A 14,171-nucleotide genomic window follows, 5' to 3' on the forward strand; every position below is an offset into this window, starting at 1 on the left:
AGCCCCCTTCTAACAGCCGTGTACCGCAAGTCTCCAGAGGAACGGAAGGTTCCACAAATGATAGGAAAAGAGCACAGGTAATTCCAGTTTTCAAGTAGGGCCGTCGAGCAGATGCGCAAAACTATAGGCCTATATCTCTGACATCGATCTGTTGTAGAATTTTAGGACATGTTTTTTGCTCACGTATCATGTCATTTCTGCAATCCCAGAATCTACTCCGTAGGAATCAACATGGATTCCGGAAAAAGCAGTCGTGTGAAACCCAACTCGCTTTATTTGTTCATGAGACCCAGAAAATATTAGATACAGGCTCCCAGGTAGATTCCATTTTCCTTGACTTCCGGAAGGCGTTCGGTACAGTTCCGCACTGTCGCCTAATAAACAAAGTGTGGACTGAAGAGTTTTTAGCAAACAGAACACAGCATTTTGTTCTCAATGGAGAGACGTCTACAGACGTTAAATTTCTAACATTCTGCGTGGTGTCTGTTCTATATCGTGTCTCCCTACCACTTTCGCGCAACGACGCTCTGAGCGTGTTTTTTAGGGAATGATATAACCAAATACTTAATGATTTCAGCGTCAGCTCCACTGCACTCCCTGTAAAAGAATCTTAATACTAACTAAATTTAGTGGAACGGGTCAAGGCTTTCCTATTTTTAGTTAGCTGGCACAATAACGTCGAAAAAGCAGTTAAGTTTACCATTGGAAATTTTATTCTATTCACGAAACATTGTTTATAAATTGCACTATTGATAAAAGGAAATGTTTTAATACAGGATGGTAAAAACCAACTGCGTTGAACAAAAATGTGAACGTTATTCCCTGAATGGGTTTCCAAGTTCTATAATGGATCAAAGGATGACCTATGCCATATCACATCTATAATCTAGGTTTAAATTAAGTTTCACAAAAGAGAAAACTATCAAAATGGTCTACAGTGACCCTCAATTATCTTTAATTACTTATGTAACTTGTCGTAAATTACAGTGGCTGATGTGACTGCAGTTCTGAGTGAAGCTTTATGCGCTGTTATGCGGCATCGCGTGCGTTCATTACCTTGTCGGTGTTCGTCAGGGGGCAGCGGGCAGCACAGCTCCGCTCACCTAGCCGTCTCGGAAGCAACTCTCTCCTAACTTCTCCTTACTACAATTTACCGAAGTTGGTTTAAAAAAAATACCTGTCTGTGTTTTCATCTGACCAATCAGGGTCTCAATGTTAACCTTAAGCTCCGCCTACCAAAATTCTGTCTATCCAATGTGATACGTTATACTTTTCGTGGTGGGGCAATGTTTTTAAAGTTTGCAACGTAACAGAGACACGAAAAAGTCTCACGCTAAAACTTGCAGCTCGTGTGGTCCTTTTAGTGTTATAGTAAGATCTATACTGTTCTTGTGGAGGGCTCTATCTTTAACATGGGCTGGGGGTGGACCTGACATAACAGAGACGCGAAAAAGTCTCACGCTAAAACTTGCGGCTGGGGTGGCCCTTTTAGTGTTGTCGTAAGACCTATACTCTTCTTCTGGAGGGCTCTAGCTTTTAACATGGGGTGGGGGGTAGTCATAGCGGTTAGCTCGCGACGTGGGTGTCCGTCCCTTATCGTAGGGCCTTCTAGCTTAACACGGTTCTGCTCTCGGATTCTGTTCTCGTTTCTCCCCTCGGTACTGAGTCTGTCTCACGGTGGGAAGGTATGACATGCGTTTAGGCATTCTTGTGTTAGTCTGTGGTATTCCATTTGCTCACTCGTTACTCGTATTGCTTTGGTTAATTTAATGTCACGATTTATTCGGAGCTATGTGACATACTAATGGATTTGCTTATCATGTCAGGGTTTTCATGGAAAGTGTTGGATTTGCCTGACACCTTATAATGTAATCTCTGGCGTGCCACAGGAGAGTGTTATTGGACCATTGCTTTTCACAGTATAAATAGTGGATAGTGTCGGAAGTTCCATGCAGCTTTTCGCGGATGATGCTGTAGTATACAGAGAAGTTGCAGCATTAGAAAATTGCAGCGAAATGCAGGAAGATCTGCAGCGGATAGGCACTTGATGCAGGGAGTGCCAACTGACCCTTAACATAGACAAATGTAATGTATTGCGAATACATAAAAAGAAGGATCCTTTATTGTATGATTATATGATAGCGGAAGAAACACTGGTAGCTGTTGCATCTGTAAAATATCTGGGAGTATGCGTACGTAACGATTTGAAGTAGAATGATCATATAAAATTAATTGTTGGTACGGCGGGTACCAGGTTGAGATTCATTGGGAGAGTCCTCTGAAAATGTAGTCCATCAACAAAGGAGGTGGCTTACAAAACACTCGTTCGACCTATACTTGAGTCTTGGTCTTCAGTGTGGGATCCGTACCAGGTCGGGTTGACAGAGGAGATAGAGAAGATCCAGAGAAGAGCGGCGTGTTTCGTCACAGTGTTATTTGGTAAGCGTGATAGCACTATGGAGATGTTTAGCAAACTCAAGTGGCAGACTATGCAAGAGAGGCGCTCTGCATCGCGGTGTAGCTTGCTGTCCAGGTTTCGATAGGGTGCGTTTCTGGATGAGGTATCGAATATATTGCTTCCCCCTACTTATACCTCCCGAGGAGATCAGGAATGTAAAATTAGAGAGACTCGAGCGCGCACGGAGGTTTTCCGGCAGTCGTTCTTCCCGCGAACCATACGAGACTCGAACAGAAAAGGGAGGTAATGACAGTGGCACGTTAAGTGTCTTCCGGCACACACCGTTGGGTGGCTTGCGGAGTATGAATGGAGATGTAGAACAAATCGAATAAATCATAATTACATTATTACTCTGTTATGAGCCATCAGAGACCATGGGTCGCTGCTACCAAACCACTCAGAAGGAATCCGCGCCGGCCGGTGTGGCCGAGTGGTTCTAGGCGCTTCAGTCTGGAACCGCGCGACCGCTACGGTCGCAGGTTCGAATCCTGCTTCGGGAATGGATGTGTGTGATGTCCTTAGGTTAGTTAGATTTAAGTAGTTCTAGGGGACTGATGACCTCCGATGTTAAGTCCCATAGTGCTCAGAGCCATTTGAACCATTTTGAGCCAAGGAATCTGCGACAACTGCCGAATTTTTGACGACGAAGCTCCAGTTCGCGCGATACATTTTCTTTGTAGCAGAGTTAATCTCTTCTCGAAGCCTGAGCAACCGTACTGCCACTTTGTCACTGTTACTTTTGGTGCAGTGCTTAGCACACTGAACTCACATTCGAGAGAACGAAGGTTCAAACCTTCGTCCGGCCATCCTGATTTAGGTTTTCTGTGATTTCCCTAAATCGCTTCAGGCAAATGGCGGGATGATTCCTTTCAAAGGGCACGGTCGACTTCCTTCCCAAATCAGATGGGGCCGATGACCATTCTCTTTGGCCTCTCCCCAATATCAACCAAGTAACCAACGTTTGAAATTTTTAAAATACAATATTTCAAGTATTCCAGGTTGATACAGTTTCAAAGACTTCCGTGTTCAGAGTCAGTTGACATGGACGTTTTCCGGGTGTGATGCTGCGTCGTACCGTACATAATGATGATAGTGATGAAACCAACGTTTCGGCCACGTCTACAGTGGGCTTCTCCTGAATCTATTAGTGTATATTTTTTGTTGTTCAGAGTCACTCAGTCAGCGACATTACGCCACAATTTTAAAAAAAGTGATATTGTTGGTCTGGGAAACTTTATTGTAATAGGTATACTATGGTGGAGGGAGTGGGGATTTGATGTTGTCTGATGATTCTCACAGTGAGTGACATGATTTGTAGTCATCGTCAAATGTTGTGTGGCCTCTTTGTTTTCCTCGTGTTGGACGTAGGGTACTCAGAGGCAGTTACTCTCGGCTAACGGGCACGTCTCTGAACACTATGCGACTTAACTTCTGAGGTCATCAGTCCCCTAGAACTTAGAACTAATTAAACCTAACTAATCTAAGGACATCACACACATCCATGCCCAAGGCAGGATTCTAACCTGCGACCGTAGCGGTCGCTCGGTTCCAGACTGTAGCTCCTAGCCGGCCGCGGTGGTCTCGCGGTTCTAGGCGCGCAGTCCGGAACCGTGCGACTGCTACGGTCGCAGGTTCGAATCCTGCCTCGGGCATGGATGTGTGTGATGTCCTTAGGTTAGTTAGGTTTAAGTAGTTCTAAGTTCTAGGGGACTGATGACCACAGCAGTTGAGTCCCATAGTGCTCAGAGCCATTTGAACCATTTTGTAGCGCCTAGAACCGCACGGCCACTCCGGCCGGCCTCGTGTAGTTAGTGTGGCCTGTTGGGCTCTTGATTGTCAGCAGCGAGAGTGGGAATAGCCTAAGGCCATCCTCTCTATTCATGTTAGAGTATTTTAATACTTCGATAGCCTCTCTCATCTTTCATTTCACTGGTCCCGGTTGCTTGGCAAGTACGCGAGCTAGGCTGAATTATATTTTCTTTTGCTCTCTTTCTGGTGCACGGCTGCTATGTGTTTGTTGTGCTGCCAAAGAGAATGTACCGCTAGTGCTCCCGTATGCACAGCTACAGGTCTGCCTATTTCATCGATGTAGGCTTCTCCACGGTCGCACTCCACCTTGTACACACGTGCAATGTGCAGAGCATCTATCTTGCCTTGGTGGAGCCTTCTGCCGCTAGATATTAATAGTGTCGATTTTTTTTTTATTGTGACGAAATATAATGGTCAGCAGAGCAGTCACGACCATATACAAGTGACTGGACAGCATAAAATACACCATCAGACCCAGAAGAAGACCACTATAATCGTGTGCGAAACGTTGGTTTCATCAATGATAGTTATTTACTACAAGACGAGGTACCACACCCAGAAAACGTACACGTTATACTAGGCTTCTTTTACATAAAGTGCTAGGGAACGGACTGTGACGTTGTTGAACAGTGAAACTGAGCTGTAGAAAAAGTGGAGGCCGACTGCTCCTGGGTGGACGGCAGAGTGTGCGAGAAGCTCCTGTGAGCATGATGACATCAGCGGCGGTTCGTGCGTCTCGTCGGACAGTTGCGGTACGAGTTATTGCATGGGTCTTTTTTAGATTACATTTTAGGAAGCTGGAGATGAAATTGTTTTTAACGGAATCCATGATTTACGCACATTGCTTGCAAGCAAATAGACGACATCTTAGGCACGCACCCATGGTATCATGCGCTATCAGGCTCCATAAAATTCTTCTGGGTTGGAGACTACTGCCATATTGTAAAATGCTGAACCGACCGTGTGGTCACTTCTGTGTGGACTTAATCAGCCTATGTGTAGGGTCTGGTGGTGTAGTTTTAAACTACGTGTCTGGAAATCAAATTCAGGTCGGACCACGGAATATTTCAGTCTCTCTTTAATCTGTCCTTCACATCTCATCATCATCATCATCATCATTGGTGCAACATACCTCTGTGAGCCTCTACCCTTCTGTAGAAGATTAGTCCATTGTCTCCTGTTTAATGCCGAACCCCTCCAATTTTGAATTCCAATTTTCTTGAAGTGCTTTCTCACACCCTCCTCCCATCTTAGCTTTGGTCTTCCTACTCTCCTGGTTCCTTCAGGCACTGCTCTGAATATCTTCTTCATCATTGTGTCGTTTGTTCTCGGTATATGTCCCGCCCATTCCAGAGTTTTAATATTTATATAGATGACAATGTCTAGTTCAGTATACATGTTATGTAATTCATAGTTCAACCTCCTCCTCCAAACACCATTTTCTTCCACTGACCCAAGAATTCGTCTCGAGACCTTTCAGATATATCTAGTAGCCTTTCATTAACTTTTTGTTGATGTCCCTGTTCCAGCACCGCCCTTACATCATACTTTATACATCATAACTTTGGTTTTCCTGTACAGTAACTTAGGTTTCATCATTGATAGGTGAACCTAGGTAGACCCTGAAAGCTCATGGTCACCATTTGCGCATGCCTAACATTTGGGCCATTCACTTGCAAGTAGTATGCGTAAATCATGCGTTCCATTAAAAAATCTTCATCTCCAGTTTCCAGAAAAGTAATCTCAAAGACACCCATACAAAAACTCGCATCACAACAGTCCGAAGGGACTCACGAAGTGCAGCTGATGTCGTCATGCTCACAGTAGCTCCTTTTCCACATTCTGCTGCCCACCCAAGAACAGTTCGTCTTCCCCCTTTATTACACAGCTCAGCTTCATTGTACAACATCGTCACAGCCTGTTCCCTCGCAGTTTACGTAAATGTAACCTAGTACAACGTGAAAGTTTTCTGAGTATGGTACCGGGTCATGTTGTAAATAACTATCAGAAGGGAGCTGTATACGCAGTGTAAGAGTTTGTGATGACCTCAAACCACAGGAAAAATAATTATAGAAATCTGAACTGCGTAGCATCCAAAATTCCAATTGGGAAACCACATTCTTTGTCATAATTCTCAATTGGTCACGATCCCACTTTGTTTATGGACTGAAAACTCTAATATTCACGAGAAACTGCTCTGAAATTAACCTGAACCGAAAAAATTGTGTATATATTCTCTGAAACTTCAAAGACATCTAAGATAATGTCTGAAAGAAATTAGAAAAAGTGACAATTTCGTGAATCACGCACAATACTGTTAATAATTGCATGAACCATACATCTACCCACTTCTGAGTATAACCAGGGTCTCTTAATACTACGACTCGTAGCAATACAATATCAAAAACTTTTATTACTGGGTAAACAGTCCCTACGTGATTTGTCAGCTTACATTTATAATTCACGCTCACGTCGGGAAATGCACCAATAAGGGAATAGCAGCTTTTACGTTATTGGTCAGAACGCAAACAATTATGGCGGTCGCCGTAATTTTCGCGCGAAGCCATATTTCGCGACAAAATACTCTTATTAGTCACTGTCATGTATCTAGTCTCACAAAAATACATAAAAACTACATAAAATAACTACAATAATTTTGACATGCAAGGAGAATTATTTCTAATGAGAGGAATAAGTTTATATTTACTGGTGTTTCAACAATCACTACCAGGCAACTTTTAATTCACTGATTGTAATTTTATTTTTGTTAGCAGAAAGCAAACATAAACTAAACAAAGAATTTATTTGAATAGAGTCTGTAGTTCTTATACTTTTAATAGAGAAAGAAAGGTCAGGGGATATCGTTCGGCGAAATCTCTTAACTTTTTGTTGCATACGAAGCGTTGCGTTGGGCAGCACGATGTCGGCGGGCTACGATGATGACAGCAGGATACAGGCAGTTCCGCTGGTTAATCTCCGGCGAAACGCAAATAAAGTTCCGGCGCACCTGTACCATTAACCCCGTGGTGATTAACAAACAACAAGATGCCAGTATACGACCGTTGTTGACATGTCCTCTGTTTCAAAGTACATTACGTAGACATCTCTCGTTTATACGCTTTATGCACTGTCCGTAACGCTATCGACCATAATTACACAGTTCGTCACATTCATATAGTCTTAGCCACAAATACACAGTTCATAGAATTGTTCTTGTGTGTGAAGCACCCCGTAAACAATGTCCACGCTGTTCTCGCATTTCAAACTTCGACATCGTCACTGACGTCATTTATATTGCACAATTAATTAAAGTCTCCACTTTCACAGTTTGATAGAATGTGATAGACAACAGTTCCACCACCCAAAACCAATACCAGCAAAGTTCATTCGCATAAAAGCAAAGTATTGTTAGCGGCGCTTTCACAGTCCGGTTTATTTCCTCTTAAAGTTCGCTGGCGATGGCATTACATACCGCAGTGGTAAAGAGAATTAACAATCTGATAGTTCGGTATCACTGTCCATACAATTACGTATGCTTTTCATAAAACACAGTACTATTTTCCGCGCACGCTTCACAGACACACCGCCCACCATCCCCTCTACTACACAACAACCTTTCGACTATCGATATCACTATCGCTGTCCCCTGTCTATAGATGTTATATCGTTATCGTAAATTACATAAATCTTTATAAATGTTATTGACTGCATTTTCACAATTAATAATATTCCAAAAGAGAACTTTACAAACTTTACTACAGGTACAAAGCAAGAAACATATTTCTCCATTGGCAAACGAAATGATATCAATTATATCTTTACATTTAAACCACAGTAGAATGTTACATAATCACAATTAGAAATGCCCATATGAACAAAAGAAAAAAAAATAGAAATCTAAAGAAAATCACGAAAAAAATTTTATATGCGTAATTAGCAATGCCTTCACAACTTGTACATTCTTAAAAAACTGATTGCCTTACCGGAAGGTACTATGGAAAACACTCGGAGTCAAATTAAAATATAAAATATGTTATCAAGTTCTGTGATCACAGAAAGTTAGAGGAAGAGAGGGAGATGCATTACCCTGCCTTCTGTTTAATATAACGTTGGAGATGTTTGGAAGAGATGCGGACGTCAATCCAAGAGGGATAATTCTGTATAAATCAGTTCAGGTGCGAGCATACGCAAATGATATTGACATAATTGCAACAATGCCAAAGGCAATGGAAGAGGCCTTTATAGGTCTTGAAGGAGCTGCTAGAAAGATGAATCTATAGATAAAAGAAGGGAAAACTAAGTATCTACATCTACATCTACATTTATACTCCGCAAGCCACGCAACGGTGTGTGGCGGAGGGCACTTTACGTGCCACTGTCATTACCTCCCTTTCCTGTTAGAGTCGCGTATGGGAGGTATAAGTAGGGGGGAAGCAATATATTTGATACCTCATCCAGAAACGCACCCTCTCGAAACCTGGACAGCAAGCTACACCACGATGCAGAGCGCCTGTCTTGCAGAGTCTGCCACTTGAGTTTGCTAAGCATCTCTATAGCGCTATCACGCTTGCAAAATAACCCTGTGACGAAACGCGTCGCTCTTCTCTGGATCTTCTCTATCTCCTCTGTCAACCCGACCTGGTTCAAATGGTTCAAATGGCTCTGAGCACTATGGGACTTAACATCTATGGTCATCAGTCCCCTAGAACTTAGAACTACTTAAACCTAACTAACCTAAGGACAACACACAACACCCAGCCATCACGAGGCAGAGAACCCGACCTGGTACGGATCCCACACTGGTGAGCAAGACTCAAGTATAGGTCGAACGAGTGTTTTGTAAGCCACCTCCTTTGTTGATGGACTACATTTTCAGACGAATCTCCCAATGAATCTCAACCTGACACCCACTTACCAACAATTAATTTTGTATGGTCATTCCACATCAAATCGTTACGTACGCATACTCCCAGATATTTTACAGAAGTAACTGCTACCGGTGTTTGCTCCGCTATCATATAATCATACAATAAAGGATCCTTCTTTCTATGTATTCGCAATACATTACATTTGTCTATATTAAGGGTCAGTTGCCACTCCCTGCAACAAGTGCCTATCCGCTGCAGATCTTCCTGCATTTCGCTGCAATTTTCTAATGCTGCAACTTCTCTGTATACTACAGCATCATCCGTGAAAAGCCTGTAATTAAGAAAGATTATCCAAAAGAGCCTCCATCGATAGAAATTGGCTCATATAAGTTTGATGTCGCGCATAGGTTCACTTACCTCAGATTAGAAGTAAACTGTAAGAATAAGTCAGCGCTGGAATCCAAAAACGAATATTGTCCGTCAACAAGTGCAACAAATGTCTCGGAAAATACCTGAAATGGCGCGAAAATCCGCCGGCAATGAGACACGGTTCGGACGGCAGGTTTAACAATAGGCTTACTGGGGTAGGATAGGAATTTACGAGTCACCTAGTGGCGTCCAACAAAGACCTCGGCGGAAGCGAAACTAGGAGCTTAAGCAAGTTGTTGTTGTCTTCAGTCCTGAGACTGGTTTTATGCAGCTCTCAATGCTACTCTATCCTGTGCAAGCTTCTTCATCTCCTAGTACTTACTGCAACCTACATCCTTCTGAACCTGCTTAGTGTATTCATGTCTTGCTCTCCCTCTACAATTTTTACGGTACACGATGCCCTCCAATGCTAAATTTGTGATCCCTTGATGCCTCAGAACACGTCCTACCAACCAGTCCCTTCTTCTTGTCAAGTTGCGCCACAAACTCCTCTTCTCCGCAATTCTGTTCAGTGCCTCCTCTTTAGTTGTGTGATCTACCCACCTAATGTTCAGCATTCTTCTGTAGCACCACATTTCGATAGTTTCTATTCTCTTCTTGTCCAAACGATTTATCGTCGGTGTTTCACTTCCATACATGGCTGCACTCCATACAAATACTTTCAGAAACGACTTCCTGACACTTAGATCTATACTCGATGTTAACAAATTTCTCTTTTTCAGAAACGCCGTCCTCGCCATTGCCAATCTACATTTTATATTCTCTCTACTTCGATCATCGTCGGTTATTTTGTTCTCAAAATAGCAAAAATTCTTTACTACTTTAAGTGTCTCATTTCCTAATCTAATTCCTTCAGCATCACCCGACTTAATTCGACTACATTCCGTTATCCTCGTTTTGCTTTTGTTGATGTTCATCTTACATCCTCCTTTCAAGGGACTCTGTCCATTCCGTTCAACTGCTCTTCCAAGCCCTTTACTGTCTCTGACAGAATTACAATGTCATCTGCGAACCTCACGTTTTTTATTTCTTCTTCATGGATGTTAATACCTACTCCGAATTTTTCTTTTGTTCCCTTCACTGCTTGCTCAATATACAGATTGAATAACATCGGGGAGAGACTACAACCCTGTCTCACTCCCTTCCCAACCACTGCTTCCCTTTCATGTCCCTCGACTCTTATAACTGCTTTCTGGTTTCTGTACAAATTGTAAATAGCCTTTCGCTCCCTGTATTTTACCCCTGCCACCTTCAGAATTTGAAAGAGAGTATTCCAGTCAACATTGTCAAAAACTTTCTCTAAGTCTACAAATGCTAGAAACGTAGGTTCGCCTTTCCTTAATTTTTCTTCTAAGATAAGTCGTAGGATCAGTATTGCCTCTCGTGTTCCAATATTTCTACGGAATCCAAACTGATCTTCCCCAAGGTCGGCTTCTAACAGTTTTTCCATTGGTCTGTAAAAAATTCGCATTAGTATTTTGCAGCTGTGGCTTATTAAACTGATTGTTCGGTAATTTTCACATCTGTCAACACTTGCTTTCTTTGGGATTGGAATTATTATATTTTTCTTGAATTCTGAGGGTATTTCGCCTGTTTCATACATCTTGCTCACCAGATGGTAGAGTTTTGTCAGGACTGGCTCTCTCAAGGCCGTCAGTAGTTCTAATGGAATGTTGTTTACTTCCGGGGCCTTTTTCGACTCAGGTCTTTCAGTGCTCAGTCGAACTCTTCACGCAGTATCGTATCTCCCATTTCATCTTCATCTACATCCTCTTCCATTTCCATAATATTGTCTTCAAGTACGTCGCCCTTGTATAGACCCTCTATATACTCCTTCCACCTTCCTGCTTTCCCCTCTTTGGTTAGAACTGGGTTTGCATCTGAGCTCTTAATATTCATACAAGTGGTTCTCTTTTCTGCAAAGGTCCTTTTAATTTTCCTGTAGGCAGTATCTATCTTACCCCTAGTGAGATAAGCCTCTACATCCTTACATTTGTCCTCTAGCTATCCCTGCTTAGCCATTTTGCACTTCCTGTCGATCTCATTTTTGAGACGTTTGTATTCCTTTTTGCCTGCTTCATTTACTGCATTTTTATATTTTCTCCTTTCATCAATTATGTCATACGATTATCACCTCTGCGTTGGAATCACGGCGGGTCGCACGCCTTTGACCTACGCGGTCTCAAGGCAGCGCCTGTGATTAAACAGCGAGCTTCGCAACAGTTTACGCAGTGAGTCACTGCACGGGGGCCAGAGGGCAGCCGAGTTCAGTCTGTTTGCACGCGGAGATGTCTGGCGAGCGAGCGAGGCTGGCGAACCCTGCACAGTCAGCTGAGGGTGTGACCGCCGAGGTGCGGACTGAGGGCTCACCGATTCGCATGCCTCTGCCGCCAGCTCGCCAGGTGGGTGACCATTATGTGCACTAGTGATTAAAATTATTCTGGGTGTTATGCCGCGTCATTGCTGAAAACTAACAACAATAATAAACTCAAACCGAAGTTTCGTCCGAATTGCAACGCCCTTCCTCAGGTCATGACTGGTTTTGCATGAGGATAGGTGCTTCTGTTTATTACGGACTATCGATGTCTGACGTCACTGCTGTAAAACTTTTAATTGGCCCTCTAATATGATTGGCTAGTCATGACGTAAGGGAAGATGGAAGGAAAGAGGCTATTCGTGGATGCCCATTCATCAACAATTGGTAGCTGTCCGCCAATCAGCGTTCGGCTTCTGGTCGGCAAGTTTTCCTCCTGGTGTGCGCAAAACCAGTCGTGCCCTGAGGAAGGCCTTTGCAATTCGGACGAAACGTCGTTTTTAGTTTATTACTGTTGTTAGTTTTTAGCAATGACGCGGCGTAACACCCAGAAGAATTTTGATCACTATGACACCATCCGCGGAAGCCTACGTTCTTATGTTATTTGCACTGTTCATGCTATTAATTAAAATATGGTTAATTTTTTGAGTTGGCACGTTCTTAATTAGGCGCAGCACATTTGTGTCCCTGCATATAAAGGGAAAAGTGTGTGTAGTGAATTTCGCGACAAAAGACTTGCTAACATGTAAATATTTATGGTGATACTGTGCTGGTGACACATCGCGTGTCCGCTCATTGGCTGCGGCGGTGGTTCAATTTCTGTCCTTGTTCTTCTATCACATTTTTCAGTATTTTCATTCCCATTTCATGTCCACAACGTTTCTAATGTGAGGTCAACACAGCATACATATGTACACATCTACATCTACATGGCTACTCTGCAAAACACACTTAAGTGTCTGGCAGAAGGTTCATCGAAGCTCCTTCACACTAATTCTCTGCCGGCCTAGGTGGCCGAGCGGTTCTAGACGCTACAGTCTGCACCGCGCGACCGCTACGGTCGCAGGTTCGAATCCTGCCTCGGGCATGGATGTGTGTGATGTCCGTAGGTTAGTTAGGTTTAAGTAGTTCTAAGTTCTAGGGGACTGATGACCTCAGAAGTTAAGTCCCATAGTGCTCAGAGCCATTTGAACCATTTGAACTAATTCTCTGTTATTCTACTCTCCAATAGCTTGTGGGGAAAAAAAAATGCTTATATCTTTCCGTGCGAGCTGTGATTGCCCTTATTTTACTGTGATGATCGTTTCCCCCTATGTAGGTCGGCATCAACAAATATCTTCGCATTCGGGGGAGAAAGTTAATTATTGAAATTTCATTAGGAGATCCCGCCGCAACGAAAAAGCCTTTGTTTTAATCATTTCCACCCCAAATCCTGTATCATTTCAGCGATATTCTCTCCTCTATTTCCCAATGATACAAAACGTCCTGCACTTCTTAGAACTTTCTCGGTGTACTCCGTTAATGCTATCTGGTAAGGATCCCACACGATGCAGCAGAATTCCAAAAGACGATGGACAAACGTAGTGTAGGTAGTCTCTTTAGTAGATCTGTTGCATCTTCTAAGTGTTCTGCCAACAAAACGCAGTCTCAGGTTCACCTTCGCCTTCCCTACAACACTTTATATGTGTTCTTTCCAATTTAAGTTGTACATACTGGTAATTCATAAGTATTTAGTTGAATTTAAGACCTACAGATTTAATTGATTTGCCGTGTACATCAAGTTTAACGCATTCGTTATTGCAATCCTTTGGATGACCTCACACTTTTCATTATTTAGGATCAATTGCCAGTTTTTGCAGTACACAGATACCTTGTCAAAATTGAATGTAGGACCTACAGATTTAATTGATTTGCCGCGTACATGAAGTTTAACGCATTCGTTATAGCAATCCTGTGGATGACCTCACACTTTTCATTATTTAGGATCAATTGCTAGGTTTTGCAACACACAGATACCTTGTCAAAATCGTTTTGTAATTGGTTTTGATCTTCTGATGACTTTACTAGACAATAAACTCCAACGTAATCTGCAAACAACCTAAGACACCTGCTCAGATTGTCTCCTAAATCGTTTATAAAAATAAGAAACAGTAGACGGCCTATAACAGCACCTCGTGGAACGTCCAGAAATCACCTTTGCTTTACTCGATGACTTCCCGTTACTTCTTATGAGTCATTAGTATGTTATACTGTATTTGCACACACACCTACTCTATCGCTTTCAAAATACTGT

At 42.7% G+C, this 14,171-nt stretch overlaps 1 protein-coding gene across 3 annotated transcripts in view; it reads left to right on the forward strand.

Annotated features, from left to right (window-relative positions):
- The window catches only part of LOC126268185 (uncharacterized), a 294,060-nt gene that overhangs the window by 132,550 nt on the left and 147,339 nt on the right, over window positions 1–14,171 (forward strand). Inside the window, exon 1 of one of the 3 annotated variants that reach the window (XM_049973790.1) lies at window positions 11,801–11,966. The exons of the other annotated variants lie outside the window; for them this stretch is intronic. Coding sequence (XP_049829747.1) covers window positions 11,853–11,966 — 114 coding nt within the window. The 5' untranslated portion in view covers window positions 11,801–11,852. Of the gene's footprint in view, window positions 1–11,800; window positions 11,967–14,171 lie in introns of those variants that run through there. 3 annotated transcript variants of the gene reach the window in all.

This window comes from Schistocerca gregaria, chromosome 4, assembly GCF_023897955.1.
Source record: "Schistocerca gregaria isolate iqSchGreg1 chromosome 4, iqSchGreg1.2, whole genome shotgun sequence".
NCBI lineage: Eukaryota > Metazoa > Arthropoda > Insecta > Orthoptera > Acrididae > Schistocerca > Schistocerca gregaria.